This window comes from Heterodontus francisci, chromosome 2 (genome assembly GCF_036365525.1).
Source record: "Heterodontus francisci isolate sHetFra1 chromosome 2, sHetFra1.hap1, whole genome shotgun sequence".
In the NCBI taxonomy this organism is placed as follows: domain Eukaryota; kingdom Metazoa; phylum Chordata; class Chondrichthyes; order Heterodontiformes; family Heterodontidae; genus Heterodontus; species Heterodontus francisci.
In genome coordinates, this window is record NC_090372.1 from 226,670,570 (window position 1) to 226,684,660 (window position 14,091).

The 14,091-nt window shown below is 42.9% G+C and overlaps 1 protein-coding gene across 2 annotated transcripts in view; it reads right to left on the reverse strand.

Moving 5' to 3' along the window:
• Window positions 1–14,091, reverse strand: part of LOC137351792 (poly(U)-binding-splicing factor PUF60-like) — a 78,254-nt gene that overhangs the window by 29,574 nt on the left and 34,589 nt on the right. Inside the window, exons 5-6 of one of the 2 annotated variants that reach the window (XM_068016628.1) lie at window positions 3,510–3,575; window positions 1,937–2,098 (exon numbers count right to left, since the gene is read on the reverse strand). In XM_068016628.1, coding sequence (XP_067872729.1) covers window positions 1,937–2,098; window positions 3,510–3,575 — 228 coding nt within the window. The remainder of the gene's footprint in view (window positions 1–1,936; window positions 2,099–3,509; window positions 3,576–14,091) is intronic. The other variant, XM_068016637.1, reaches the window with a different exon arrangement.

The following is a 14,091-nucleotide window of genomic DNA, read 5'->3' on the forward strand; positions in this document are numbered from 1 at the left end:
CCTCAACTCATTTAAAAGGTGCCTGGACCTGCACCTGAAGTGCTGTAACCTTTAAGGCTACGGACCAGGTGCTGGTAGGTGAGATTAGATTGGGCGGCTAGTTTTTTCAGCTGGCGCATATATGATGGGCTGAATGGCCTCTTTCTGTGCCGTAATTTTTCTATGTATGGTTGTATAGTGTAGGTAAACATGCCAATGGGACTAACTGCTGATATGGAGGCTGAAATACAACACTTGGGTTGGGCTGAATGGCTTTGTTTCTGTGCTGTAAATTCTATACACATGCAAAGTGATCAAAACTATTGTGATGTTGGACTTCATCACAAGTAGCACAGAAAGGGAGGCGGTGGCGTACTGGTATTGTCACTGGACTAGTAACCCAGAGACCCAGGTATTGCTCTGGGGACATGGGTTTGAATCCCACCACGGCAGAAGGTGGAATTTGAATTCAATTAATAAATCTGGAATTAAAAGCTAGTCTAATGATGGCCATGAAACCATTGTCGATTGTTGTAAAAACCTATCTGGTTCACTAATGTCCTTTTGGGAAGGAAATCTGCTGTCCTTACCTGGTCTGGCCTACATGTGACTCCAGATCCACAGCAATGTGGTTGACTCTTACATGCCCTCTCAGTTCAAGGGCAATGAGGGATGGGCAATAAATGCTGGCCTGGCCTGCGAAGCCCACATCCCATGAAAGAATAAAAAAAAAATAAAAGCAAGGAATGACAGAATAGCAAAACCATCTCAATTGTAATATTTACTTTCAGCTGCTGCCATATGGGGGGGTGGGGAGAGAGACTTTGAGGAATGAAATCCAAGGATAACAAATGAGTTACGATGAGGCTGGGTAACTTTGGGTTATATTCCCAGTTAGGGTAAATGGGAATTGTCTTTAACCCAAAGAAACAAGACCTCAGATAAACACTTGGAAGAAGTCACAATTTTTTTCCCTTCCCCACAAAATAGGTTAAGAATATGGAATGCTTCAATTAATATATTCCGAAGGAAGGCTGATTTTGAGGAAGTCAGAGATGTGGAGAAAGCAAAAGGAAACAGAATGAAAATGACTAACCAATTGGCTCAGCAGGCCAATTAGACAGCTTCTGATTCCCACTCAGTTGCCTCGTCGAGGCACTATTGTTCCAATCTCTCCTGCCTTTCCTTATAACCCAGTCCTTCTGGTGTCACCCTAATGACTCTTCTCTGCATAACCTCCAGATCTCTCTCATGCCTCAGCAATCAGGCTAAGCATGATGTTGGAAACTTGGGCTGAGGGTTTGGCCAGTACAGTTTCAGTACGACCTCCTCTGACTGGTGCCCTATTCCTCCATCCATATAATTCAGCTTTTTACCTATCCTGTCAATTGCAGCTCCACAGTGACAAACACCTTGGGCGTCGAGTCTATTAAACATTGCCAACTCCACCCATCTCTTAACTTCACCTAGAGATACACATCCATCCATATAAAAATAAAACTTCTGTATACTCAGGGATTAAAGGGACCAGGTAGAGGAAACAAACTGTCTTCATTCTATATTCACTAAAGCACAATGACAGTGTAGCAGCTCAACTCTGTAGGGTTAAGCTTTCTCAGTTACTCTCTGCCCATTTTACTTCATGCAATGTTTAACTTTTTAGTTCTCCGACCTGTTAGTTCTCATGAATATCTTTAATCGAAGCTACTCTACTGAATGTGACAAAGATAATCTCAAACATTTCCTGTCCCAGAGAATAAATTGCAATTTAGGGAAACCTACAGGGTGATCAGCTTAGTTCAAAGTGCTGAAGGCCCCATTATATTTAATACTCTTAAGTTGAATGCCAGCTTTAGAGCCACTAGTTTCACTGGGAGACTCCAGTGCGATACTGATCCCACCTCAGTTTAATGCTACTTGGCCCTCAAAACAAAATTGACATGAGAGAAAAGAGAACCTTGTGTTTCATAGTGACCGAGTCCCATGACATGTCTATGCTCTTGATTGGTCCAAAGGGAGCGAAAGCCTGTCGGATGGTATCTTCTCCCAGCTCATAGTAAATTGATCCAACGTAAACACGACACATGATCGCCAGTGCGCGCTGCCTCTGTGCTGCCATCTGATCCGGAGTGAATGAAAGAAATGAGAGTGAATATGCAGAACCAGGCAACACTAATCAAAACACCCTAACAGACAGAGTCTGGACAGTAGGGACAAGTAACAGAGCATTACTGCATGTGGTTAAGTAACAGGCCATATCTTTCAGGCAACTTAGCTGCTACACTGCGGTATGCAGATCTCAATTAACAAGCGCAGTATAAAATAAATGACTAGATAGAAATAAAGCTAGCACTTACTGCGGATAATACAGTCTCAAATAAACATTTAAATTTGTCGGAATGGAGCCATCACGTCTTGGCCATAACTCATCTTTTACAGGCTGAAATGTCAAATCAATCTGAAGAATGGTAGAAGGGGCCTTCACTTTAACTAAAATGCAGTCTCTGCTCAGAACACGCTCCATTGAGGTGAATGGCGGTGGGTCTTTGCTGCAGTCTTGTGTCTTAATGTACTGTCTGCAGTCTCGCTCAGTGGGCTTGTTTCATCGTGGTCTAGTGTGACACCAACAGCACTCGCACCCTATCACTTAGGGGGTGGGTGAGAGGGGGTGCGCGGTGAGAAGAGTGGAGAAAGCGAAAGAGATTCCCAGAACCGCACCACACCTGAATCTGCGAGCCTCAGCTGTGGTCAGCAAGGGAGCTCTGGACAGTAGGGGCAATATCCCAAGGGCAGGGATCTCATCTTGGGCAAAAAAAAAAGAGAAAGGGTTAAAGAAAAGGTGCGAACAGGCCAATCACACAACACCACAGCACTGACGTTGGTCATGGAGAACAGAGGCCTGGACTACGCTCTCTCCTTGCGTGGGAAGGAGGCATGAAGCATTGCTGTAAATGTGGAAAGGACACAAGGGGAGAATAGAGGGAGAAAGAATTAAAGGGGGGGAAAAAAAAAAAAGAACACAAACTCTCCCCCCACCCCCACAAAAAGAAAGCTGACAAAACAGTTGTGGAAATTGTTCAAAAAGCAGTCCAGATGTGATGAGAAGGGAAGCACACACAGACATGCAAATGTCATTGTAAATTGAAAACCTATTAGTGCAAGTTTCCCAGAGCTTAACAGTCTCACTTTTAAAATGTACAACAAAACAGCCCCTATGACAACCTCTAAAATAATAAAGCTGATTCAAACCAGTCTCTCAACCAGAAAGAGCAAGTGCTAACTTCATATTGATTTAATCTTTTGATGGGACTTTCTCTCCCCCCTCCACTCCACCTGACACACTGTCTAAGGCGTTAGAATCTGCAGTTACCTTGTGTGCCTGCACAGGTGCTCGCTACACCAGATTACCATCACTCTGTAGCAGAGATGCTAAAATTGCTTACTCTGGGCGTTTAACCAAAAAAAAAAATCACATTGCTCAAGACATTTCAAAACTCCAAGTGTTAGTGCTTTTTGACAAAAGTCCCTACCTGATCTTTGGAGTCGAGACAATCGCACAGTTCCCAGCATGCCCATTTTCGAAAGGAACCCAGTGTCTGATGAGAGGAAGTCACTTATGAAAAAAATCTAATAAAGCCTTTAACTTTGAGGTGACAGTAAGTGTTACGATGTAGGTACGCCAGAGTTCCCGCTAGGATTTTAAAAAGTGGCCTGAAAAGTCAAGTCCCCATTTTACTTTTTAAATTACTTTTTATAAATGGTGTAAAACCATTAATTAGTGGGTTTTTGTAATCAGTGCACTCTCCCATAGCAAAAACTTGTGTATACTGCACTCATCACATTGAGACTGTACATGTTAGGTGATATACAGTGAAGCCCCCTTATTGTTACTGTTCCTCTATATCCCTCTTTTCACTGTCTTGTACTTCCAAAAACATAAAACTGATCAGAGTGTTTAGATCAATCGGTATCTTGTGCTTTAATCACTTGCCACACTCTGATCTCTCTTTCCCCCCCCCCCCACCTCCCTCGCAAATGATCAGGACAATCAGACTAAGTCACCTTCCCATCTCTTAGGATGGCTGCATATTGAAAGAATAGGGATGAGGAATTTTAGGAGAGTTCATTAGAAATCAATAAACTTGCAACAAAATTTACATGTGGGATGAGGGAGGGAAAGAAAGGGTGAGTGGAAAGGATCAGGGAGTGGAGAATTTAGAAAGAAAGGGTGTACAGATGACACACTGAAAGGGACCCAAACAGAGTGCAAGTATGCCAGCAGACCTAGAGGCACTCACCTAGTGCACAGCAACACACAGTTCTTCAGCAGTTTGACAGGCTGAGTGTGACAATAAAAGGGCTTCCGTATTGAAAAGTTTTCACTATGAGACATCTCAGCATTTTGTGACTGGTTTGATTATGATACCCACTATCCCTTCTCCAACTTTTAATCTATCCTCAAAAGACCAAGAACAGGGCAAATCTACTTAAAATTTTAAATTAACAGGAACCCTGATGTACACGTACACAGTTTCAAGTAAGCTCATATCAAAAAAGGAACCCAGACTCTAATCAGAGACAGACTCAGGTTTGATATTACTGAGGTGACAAATAAAGAGAGGATGTGTGCGAACAAACAGTCGGACGGGTGAAGATTTCAAGCAGACAGGCAGAAAGTGCCCAGAACCCAGTACTTCAACTATCAAAAAAAGCAAAACTACTGGGGATCACAGGGCAGTCAAGAAACAGAAAAGGAAATGATGGATGGCGCATTGCAATTCAAAGTTCTATTCAGTTGGCTGGGACAAAGATTTGTCTCTAGCCCAACACTATAGCTGCAGCCTAAAGCCATTGACAGGATTTTTAAAAGTTAAGACACGCGCACAAGGCCATCGCCGTGGCACACAGCCCATGGTTTAATGCAGTCCAATTGAGCACAGTCCGTGCATCAATACTGCAGCCTATGCAATAATCCTCCTTATCTACCAGTGCAACACACTGCTTACAGTCCAGTAGATATCTCTAAAGCAAACTCCTCCACAATGCTACCCCATATCTTGCATCCTCCAGTAGAAAACAGGAAGCTACAGGCTAGTTAGCTAAACATCTGTCATAGGGAAAATGATGAAATCTACTATTAAGGAGGTTATAGCAGGTCATTCAGAAAATCTCAATGCAATCAGGCAGAGCCAACATGGTTTTGTGAAGGGAGAGACTAAAACTAGGGGGCACAGTTTCAAAATAAGGTGTCTCCCATTTAGGACAGAGACGAGGAGAATTTTTTTCTCTGAAGGTCGTGAGTCTGGGCACTCTCTTCCCCGGAGAGCAGTGGAGGCAGGGTCATTGAATGTTTTTAAGGCAGAGGTAGACAGATTCTTGACAAACAAGGGAGTCAAAGAGTATCGGGGCAGGCAGGAAAGTGGAGTTGTGTCCACAATCAGATCAGCCATGATCTTATGTAATGGCGGAGCAGGCTGAAGGGGCCGAATGGCCTACTCCTGCTCCTAGTTCGCTAGTATGTAAATAAAAAAATAACAGCTTCCGTGGTAGGTGGAAGTAAAGTGCAACTGAGTCACTTACCAACAAGTACCTGGAACAAGCCATTGTAAACTACAGCACAGACCACACAGTACCACTATCAACTTACAATAATGTGTGAGAAATTAACAGTCCCAATATTTAACTTTGGATGCACAAGTTTTATCCTCAGTGTACACTACAGCCCAGAGGGGAAGTTATCCCGGCTGTGTACATTATAGCCCAACACTACTGACCACCAAACTTCCCTACTTGGCCTCAGTGTTAGCCGAAATTTGTTAACTGCTCTCTCCCCTCAAGTACTGTCTCCCTCTCCTTCAAATCTGCCATCATCTACTTCCTCAAAAAACCCATCCTCTTCTGTGTTTGAAAACTGTCACATCTCCAACCTCCCCTTCCTCACTAAACTCTTTCAACATGCCGTCCCTCCAAAGTACATGCCCATCTTCCCAGGACTCCAGGTTTGGAACACTCCATTTGGAATTCTGCCCCTGCTACCACACCAAACTGGCCCAAATCAGTCACAAATGATATCCTATGTGACTGCGACTGTGGTAAACTATCCCTATCTCAAACTGTTTACATCTACATGCTGTCCCTTTATGATGTCATCCAAAAACATGTCAGGTTCCTCCTACTCCTGGTTCGTATGTTCCACATGTACACTGATAGCATCCAGCTATACCTTACATCTTCTTGACCCCTCCACTATCTCTAATTTTGTCAATCTGCTTGTCCGACATTCAATGCCATCAGTTCCTAGCCACCAACTCGATCCTTCTCCCTGCCCACTGTCTGAGGCTCAAACTCATCCTGAATTTTGTTACCTTTAGAATGGACCATTCCAATGCTCTCCTAGCCAGCCTCCCAACTTTCACATTACATAAAACTTAAGCTCATTCGAAATCTGCTTCCCATATCCTAACTCTCATCAAGTTCTGTTCGCCATCACCCCTGTGCTCACTGACCTATATTGGCTCCCGATCTGGCGACACCTCAACTTTAAAACTCTCAACCACATTTTCAAATCCCTCCATGGCCTTGCCTCTCTCTATCTCTATAATCTCCGCTATCCCTAAAACACTGAGAACCCTGTGCTTCACCAATTTTGGCCTCTTGTACATCCGATTTTAATCTCTCCATCATTGGCAGCCTAGGCCCCAAGCTCTGGAATTCCCTCCCTAAACCTCTCCGCCTCTTTCCTCTTTTAAGACTTCTCTTAAAATCTACCCCTTTGACCGTGCTTTTGTTCACATGCCCTAAAATGTCATGTGTCTCGGTGTCAAATTCTATTTGATAAAGCACCTGTGAAGTGTCTTGGGACATCTTAGTAAGTTACAGATACGATATAAATGCGAGGCGTTATTGTTTGGAAGTGGCCCCAGGCCTGTGCACCGAACGGGAACGTGCCAAGGACCAGTCATACTTCACCCAGTCTGCATTGTCCTTACACTCAGTGACTGTTCAATTGAAAGTACTTCCCATTGGACCCATTGAATTCATCACGATGCTGTAGTATGGCAGCTGATTCAGATCTGCTCAGAATACACCTTGTCCTGCCTCACAGAATGGCACTCCAATTTGTCATTTTCCAAGAGCAGCAACTCAGCGAGTGTTGCTGGTCATCATTCCTTCAATGCTGAGGAGTTTGCTTTAGTAACTACTATAGCACTGCACACAATTTGCTTTAGCACACTCCCTCTCAATAATATTTACTGTCAGTAAAATACCACTGCCACTACTCCCTGCAACAACTTCACCTGGCAGCAGTCGGAGTCACAACAGCAGGCAGCACAATTAGACAAGCTGCTTCAGCATCGACAAAACCAGTAGCCCACACTTGGAGGGGAGTCTCTGCACTGCCAGCTGATGGTGCTGTAGAGAAAGCTGAATGACCTGACGCGCTGACAGGATGAGAAACGCAGACAGACCCAAAAGTGAACCCAGCTTTCAATGAGTGGAAGTCTCTCGATGAAATTCGAGTATAAAAACTAATAAGAAGTCTATGGAGATACCGAGGTGATAAATTGTTCATGGATGGACAGACAGATGAGCAGCAGCAAAGGAGGTGGGGGTGGGGGGGGGTGGGGGTGGGGAAGGTGGCAGTGGGAAGAGAAAAAAAAAAATCAAAATAAAGACGTTCTCCGAAGTCAGAAATTGGGCAGGGACTTACTCAACACTCAGTAACTCTGCCAGGATTTGATGCAAGCCAACCCTTCCCTTACTTGGTCTCCAGTGGGAAAGACTGTCATGGTGAAGAACCTTGTGGAGCTCACTGCACTGGCCAAATGCCAACTCTTTCCACCCTTGGCAGCAATCCTGTCACAAGGATACATTACCTACAACTCACTCCCCTGTAACATTTGCTATTATGTACTAAATACATCCAGGAACTGCGGTGCAGTTGTGAATTTACTTTTGAGACAAATACAGAAATGGAGAAGAGGTGAGACCATGAATATGTAAAGACGTGGATATAAGCAATTTTCAGCGTGTGAAATATCAACACAAATTTTTTGAGTATCTATGTTTTGAGAAGGGGTTCCTGATATTATACATTTTCTAATAACCACACCAGTTTTGAAAATTGTTCAGTGTCCTTATTTGAACCAGACACTATCATTGTTAGGATAAGCGTTTATATTTCTAAAAAGGGGGGAAAAAAAGGTCTAGGATCAGAATACAGGGGTGGAAAATTTTACAACCTTCAAACAGATGGGTAGTTGGAGCTGCAGGGCAAGATGAAATGCTGAATGTCTTGCACTGGAGGACAAATCTTACAGTCAATGACATTACCAGAAATGGCAGAGCTCACTGAGCATCTCCAGTTAGAGAAACCCAATACTTCCTTACACAAGGTAAAATGTCAGAATACAAATATTTCAACAACAGATCCAGGAAAAATGTTCCACCCCTGGAATTAGAATTTAATAAAGGGTCAGATCTCTAACAGTGCACACAAAAATATCACACTTTCAATTAATGTACTCCAGTATAATAAAGTAATTCCTCCACATTATACTCCATTTGCCAGACACATAACCCTCTCTGTGATGGAGAGGCATGCTTCTGCAAAAGGGAGCGTGATAAAGTGAGAGAGTGAGAGAATGAGGAATTACTTCACAAGAACTAAGGAAAATGTACAGACTTCAAAAGCAACTAAAACACACAAAAGAATGAATTCCATTCTAGGAACAGGGATACCATTGCAGAAAAAAAAGCAGACACAACATCCGCCATTAAGAGACTTCTGTCATTGCAATGCTCCATTCGCAAACAGCCACACCTGGAAATTCTTCATTTCAGGAAATAGGAATCCCAAGTTCTGCTAACTCAAACTCTTTAATATAGAAAGGAGTCTCAACAAACAGAAACCAAATTATTTAGGAGAGAGGGAGAGTGAAAAATGGAGAGTTTACCTACCCAAAGCAAAAAAGGAGTCCCAGTCATTGACTGCAGAGGGATAGTCCGTGCAGGCGACGGGCCCCAGTCGCCAACGGCAACATAGCAATATGGAGAAAAAATGTGCATGGCTACGGGAAAAGGCTGGAGAGTGGGACTAGTTGAGTTGCTCTTGCAGAGCGCCGGCAGACACAACGGGCTGAGTGGTCTCCTTCTGTGCTCTAGACAGTCTATGATTCTATAAGATTAGGAGGAGGCCATTCAGCCCCTCGAGCCTCTTCCACCATTCAATGAGATCATGGCTGATCCACAACCCAACTCCACATAGCCACCTTTGCCCCATATCCCTTAATACCTATAGATTAGTATAACAAAAATTTGTCAACCTCCGATTTAAAATTAACAATTTATCTAGTACCAGCTGCATTTACGGGAGAGAGTTCCAAACAACTTCTACCTGCTGCGTAGAAGCACTTCCTAATTTGACTCCCGCAAGGTTTGGCTCTAATTTTTTGACCATGTCCCCCTAGTCCTAGACTGACCAAGCAGCGGAAATAGTTTCTCTCTATCTACCCTATCTGCTCCCCTTAATATCTTTAAAACTTCAATCAAATCACCCTTTAAAATTCTATATTCCAGGGAATAGAACCCTAGTTTGTTTAATCTCTCCTCATAATGTAATCCTTGGAGTCCAGGTCATCATTGTGGTAAATCTACACTGCACTCCTTCCAAGAAGTATACCCCTCCCAAGATCTGGTGCTCAGAAGTGTTCACAGTACTCCAGGTGTGCAGATGAGAAAAAATTCGGAAATATTGTGAACTGCGACAAAGATAGTGATAGACTTCAAGAGGACAGACAGGCTGGTGGAATGGGCAGACATGTGGCAGATGAAATATAATGCAGAGAAGAGTGAAGTGATACATTTTCATAGGAAGATGAGAGGAAGCAATTCTAAAAAGGTTGCAGCAACAGAGGAACCTGGGGTATATGTGCACAAAATCAGTGAAGGTGGCAGTTTAGGGAGGATGTGAAGGCATTGGAGAGGGTGCAGAAAAGATTGACAACAATTTCAGGGATGAGAGACTTCAGTTATGTGGATAGATTGGCGAAGCTTTGACTGTTCTTAGAGGAGAGAAGGTCAAGAGGAGATTTGATCGAGGTGTTCAAAATCATGAGGGTAGAGGATAATCAGAGTAGACAGGGAAAAACTGCTCCTTTTGGCAGAAGGGTCAAGAGCCAGAGGCCACCAATTTAAAGTGATTGGCAGAAGAACCAAAGGCGATGAGAGAAAAAACTTCTTTTTTTTTAAACACAGCAAATGGTGAGGATCTGGAATGCACAGCCTGAGTGTGTGACAAAGGCAGATTTAATCTTGACTTTCAAACGGGAATTGGATAATTATCTGAAGAACCTAAAGGGAAAAGGCAAGGAAGTGCAACTAGCCAGCATGGACAAGACAGACAGAACAGCCTCCTTCTGTGCTGTAACCATTCTAGGATTCTAGCCAAGGCTTTGTATAGCTGAAGCATGATTTCTATCCCTTGTATCCTATTCCTCTACATTTAAAGGCCAGCATTTCATTAGCCTTTTTGATTATTTTCTGTACCTGTTCATGACATTTTAATGATCCGAGTACCTGTCCCCTAAAGTATCTCTGGACTTCCACTGTTATACCATTTATAAACCACTCTGTTCTATTCTTTTCAGATCCAAAGTGGATGACCTCACATTTATCTACTGAAATCCATTAGCCAGGTTTGCCCCTTCACTTAATCAATCAATATATTTGTGTCACTGTGTGGACAAGAACAGGGACTGAAGGATGAGCAAACTGACCACAGCACTGTGGTACACGGGTCCATTCAAGTTGAAGGGAGTAGAAAGGAATGTAGTAGCAGTAAGGGACAGTAGTTAGGGGGATAGATACTGTTCTCTGCAGCCAAGAGCCTAGTCCCAAAGAGTGTTCCCTTCCGAGTGCCAAGCTTAAGGACATCCCCTCGGGGCTGGAGGGGGAAAAAAATTCAGTTGTCATGGTCCATGTGGGTATCAATAAAATAGGTAGGACTAAGAGAGGCTCTGCTGAGGGTGTATGAGCAGTTACGGGCTAAATTATAAAGCAGAACCACAAAGGGAATAATCTCTGGATTACTACATGAACAAACTGGCACAGGATCAGAGTTAAATGCATGGCTCAAAGATTGGTGTGGGAGAAATAGGTTTCAATTCTTTGAGGCACTGGCACCAGTACTGGGGAAAGAGGAAGCTGTTCCGTTGGGACATGCTTCACTTGAACCACGCTGGGACCAATGCCCCGGCAAATCAAATTACTTGGGCTGTAGAGAGGACTTTAAACTACTTAGCGAGGGTGGGCTCAAGTGAGGGAAAATTTAGAAAGTTAACAAGCAAGGACAAGGCAATAGTGCAGCATAGCAATACAGGTAATGACAGCCAGAGTGAGACAGGAAGGGGCGGATCATAGAAATGCAAGATTGCAAGGGCAGAGTAGGGAAAAATGGTAAAGACACAGAATTAAAGGCCCTTTATCCGAATGTATGCAGCATTCTTAACTAGATAGATGAATTGATGGCACAAATAGAAATATGATCTGACAGTCATTAGAGAGACATGGTTGCAAGGTGACCAAAGCTGGGAACTGAATATTCAAGGGTATTTGACATTTTGAAAGGATAGGAAGGAAAGAAAAGTAAGTGGGATAGCTCTGTTAATAAAGAATGAAATCAGTACAGTAGTGAGAAATGATTTTGGCTCGGAAGATCAAGATGTAGAATCGGTTTGGGTGGAGATAAGAAACAGAAAGGGAAAGAAATCACTAATGGAAGCATGTTTATAGGCCCCTAACAGTAGCTACACTGTAGGACAAAGTATAAATCAAGAAATAATGATGCCTTGTAAGAAAGGTACTGTAATAATTATGGGCAATTTTAATCTTCATATAGATTGAACAATTCAAATTGGCAAAGGCATCCTTGAGGACAAGTGCAGAGCGTGTATTCAGAACAATAGATTGTGGAACCAAACAGGGAAGAGGCTATTTCAGATTTGGTAATGTGTAATGTGGCAAAATTACTAATCTCATAATAAAGGATCCTCTCAGGAAGAGTGATCAGAGCATAATTTCATTCAGTTTGAGGGTGAGAAACCTGGGTCTGAAACTAGTGTCTTCAACTTAAATAAATGCAATTAGAAAGATTTGGAGAGAGAGTTGGCTCAATTAGACTGGGAAAATACGGTTAAATGTCTGCCACCGTCTTACCATTTATATGAGATATTTCATAACTCTCAACAAAGATATATTCCATTGAGAAAGAAAGACCAAGGAGGATTCACCATCTGTGGTTAACTCAGGAAGTTAAGGATGGTATCGAATTGAAAGAAAAAGTGTACAATGCCTCGACAATTAGTTGTATGCCAGAAGATTGGTGAAATGTTAGAAACCAGCAAAAGATGACTAAAAATATAAAGAGGGAGAAATCAGAATATAAGAATAAATTAGCAAGAAATATAAAAGCAGACAGTAAGAGCTTCTACAAGTATAGACAAAGGAAGCAAGTAGCTAAAGTAAGTGTTGGTTTCTTAGGAGGATAAGACTGGAGAATTAATGATGGGAAACAAGGAAATGGCAGAGACTAGAACAAGTATTTTCTAACTGCCATCACAGTAGAAGAGACAAAAAGCATCCCAAGAATTGTAGAAAATCAAGCAGCAAAAGGAAGGCAGGAACTTGAAACGATCAATGGAAAAAAAAAATACGAGGAAAACCTGGTCTGCATGGCTTGCTGTTAAGATTGGACAAAATATAAAAAGCAGCAAAGAATGACAAAAATATTGACAAGGAGAGGAAAATTAGAGTACAAGAGAAAGCTAGCTAGAAATATAAAAAGATAGTAAAAATTTATATAGATATTTAAAGAAGAAAAGTTAACAAAGTGAGCATTGGTCCCATAGAAAGTGAGTCTGGGGAATTAATAATGGATAATAAGGAGATAGCAGATGAATTGAACAGATATTTTGCATTGGTTTTCATTATAGAGGATACAAATGCGCGGAGCAGTGGCAAATGGAATTTAATCCTGAGAAGTGTGAGGTGATGCATTTTGGGAGGACTAACAAGGCAAGGGAATATACAATGGATGGTAGGACACTAGGAAGTACAGAAGGTCAGAGGGACCTTGGTGTACTTGTCCATAGATCACTGAAGGCAGCGGCACAGGGAGATAAGGTGGTTAGGAAGGCATATGGGATACTTGCCTTTATTAGCCGAAGCATAGAATATAAGAGTAGGGAGGTTATGGTGGAACTGTATAAAACGCTAGTTAGGCCACAACTGGAGTACTGTGTACAGTTTTGGTCACCACACTATAGGAAGGATGTGATTGCACTGGAGAGGGTGCAGAGGAGATTCACCAGGATGTTGCCTGGTCTGGAGCGTTTCAGCTATGAAGAGAGACTGAAAAGGCGAGGGTTGTTTTCCTTAGCACAGAGAAGACTGAGGGGGGACATGATTGAGGTATACAAAATAACGAGGGGCATTGATAGATTAGATAAGAAACTTTTTCCCTTAGCAGAGGGATCAATAACCAGGGGGCATAGATTTAAGGTAAGGGGAAGGAGGTTTAGAGGGCATTTGAGGAAAAAAAAATTCACCCAGAGGGTGGTTGGAATATGGAACACACTGCCTGAAGAGGTGGTAGAGGCAGGAACCATCACAACATTTAAGAAGTATTTAGATGAGCACTTGAAACGCCATAGCGTACAAGGCTACAGGCCAAGTGCTGGAAAATGGGATTAGAATAGGTAGGTGCTTGATGGCCGGCACAGACACGATGGGCCAAAGGGCCTGTTTCTGTGCTGTATGACTCTATGACCTAGAAGGACAAGGGCAACAAATGCAAGGGACCACCACCACATGCAAGTTCCCTTCCAAGTCACACAGCATCCTGACTTGGATTCAGATTTTGATATACAGCACTGAAACAGGCCCTTCGGCCCACCGAGTACACTGTTCCTTTACTGTCGCTGGGTCAAAATCCTGGAACTCCCTTCTTAACAGCACTGTGGGTGTACCTAACCCACATGGATTGCAGCGGTTCAAGAAGGTGGCTCACGACCACCTTCTCGAGGGCAATTAGGGATGGGCAACAAATGCTGG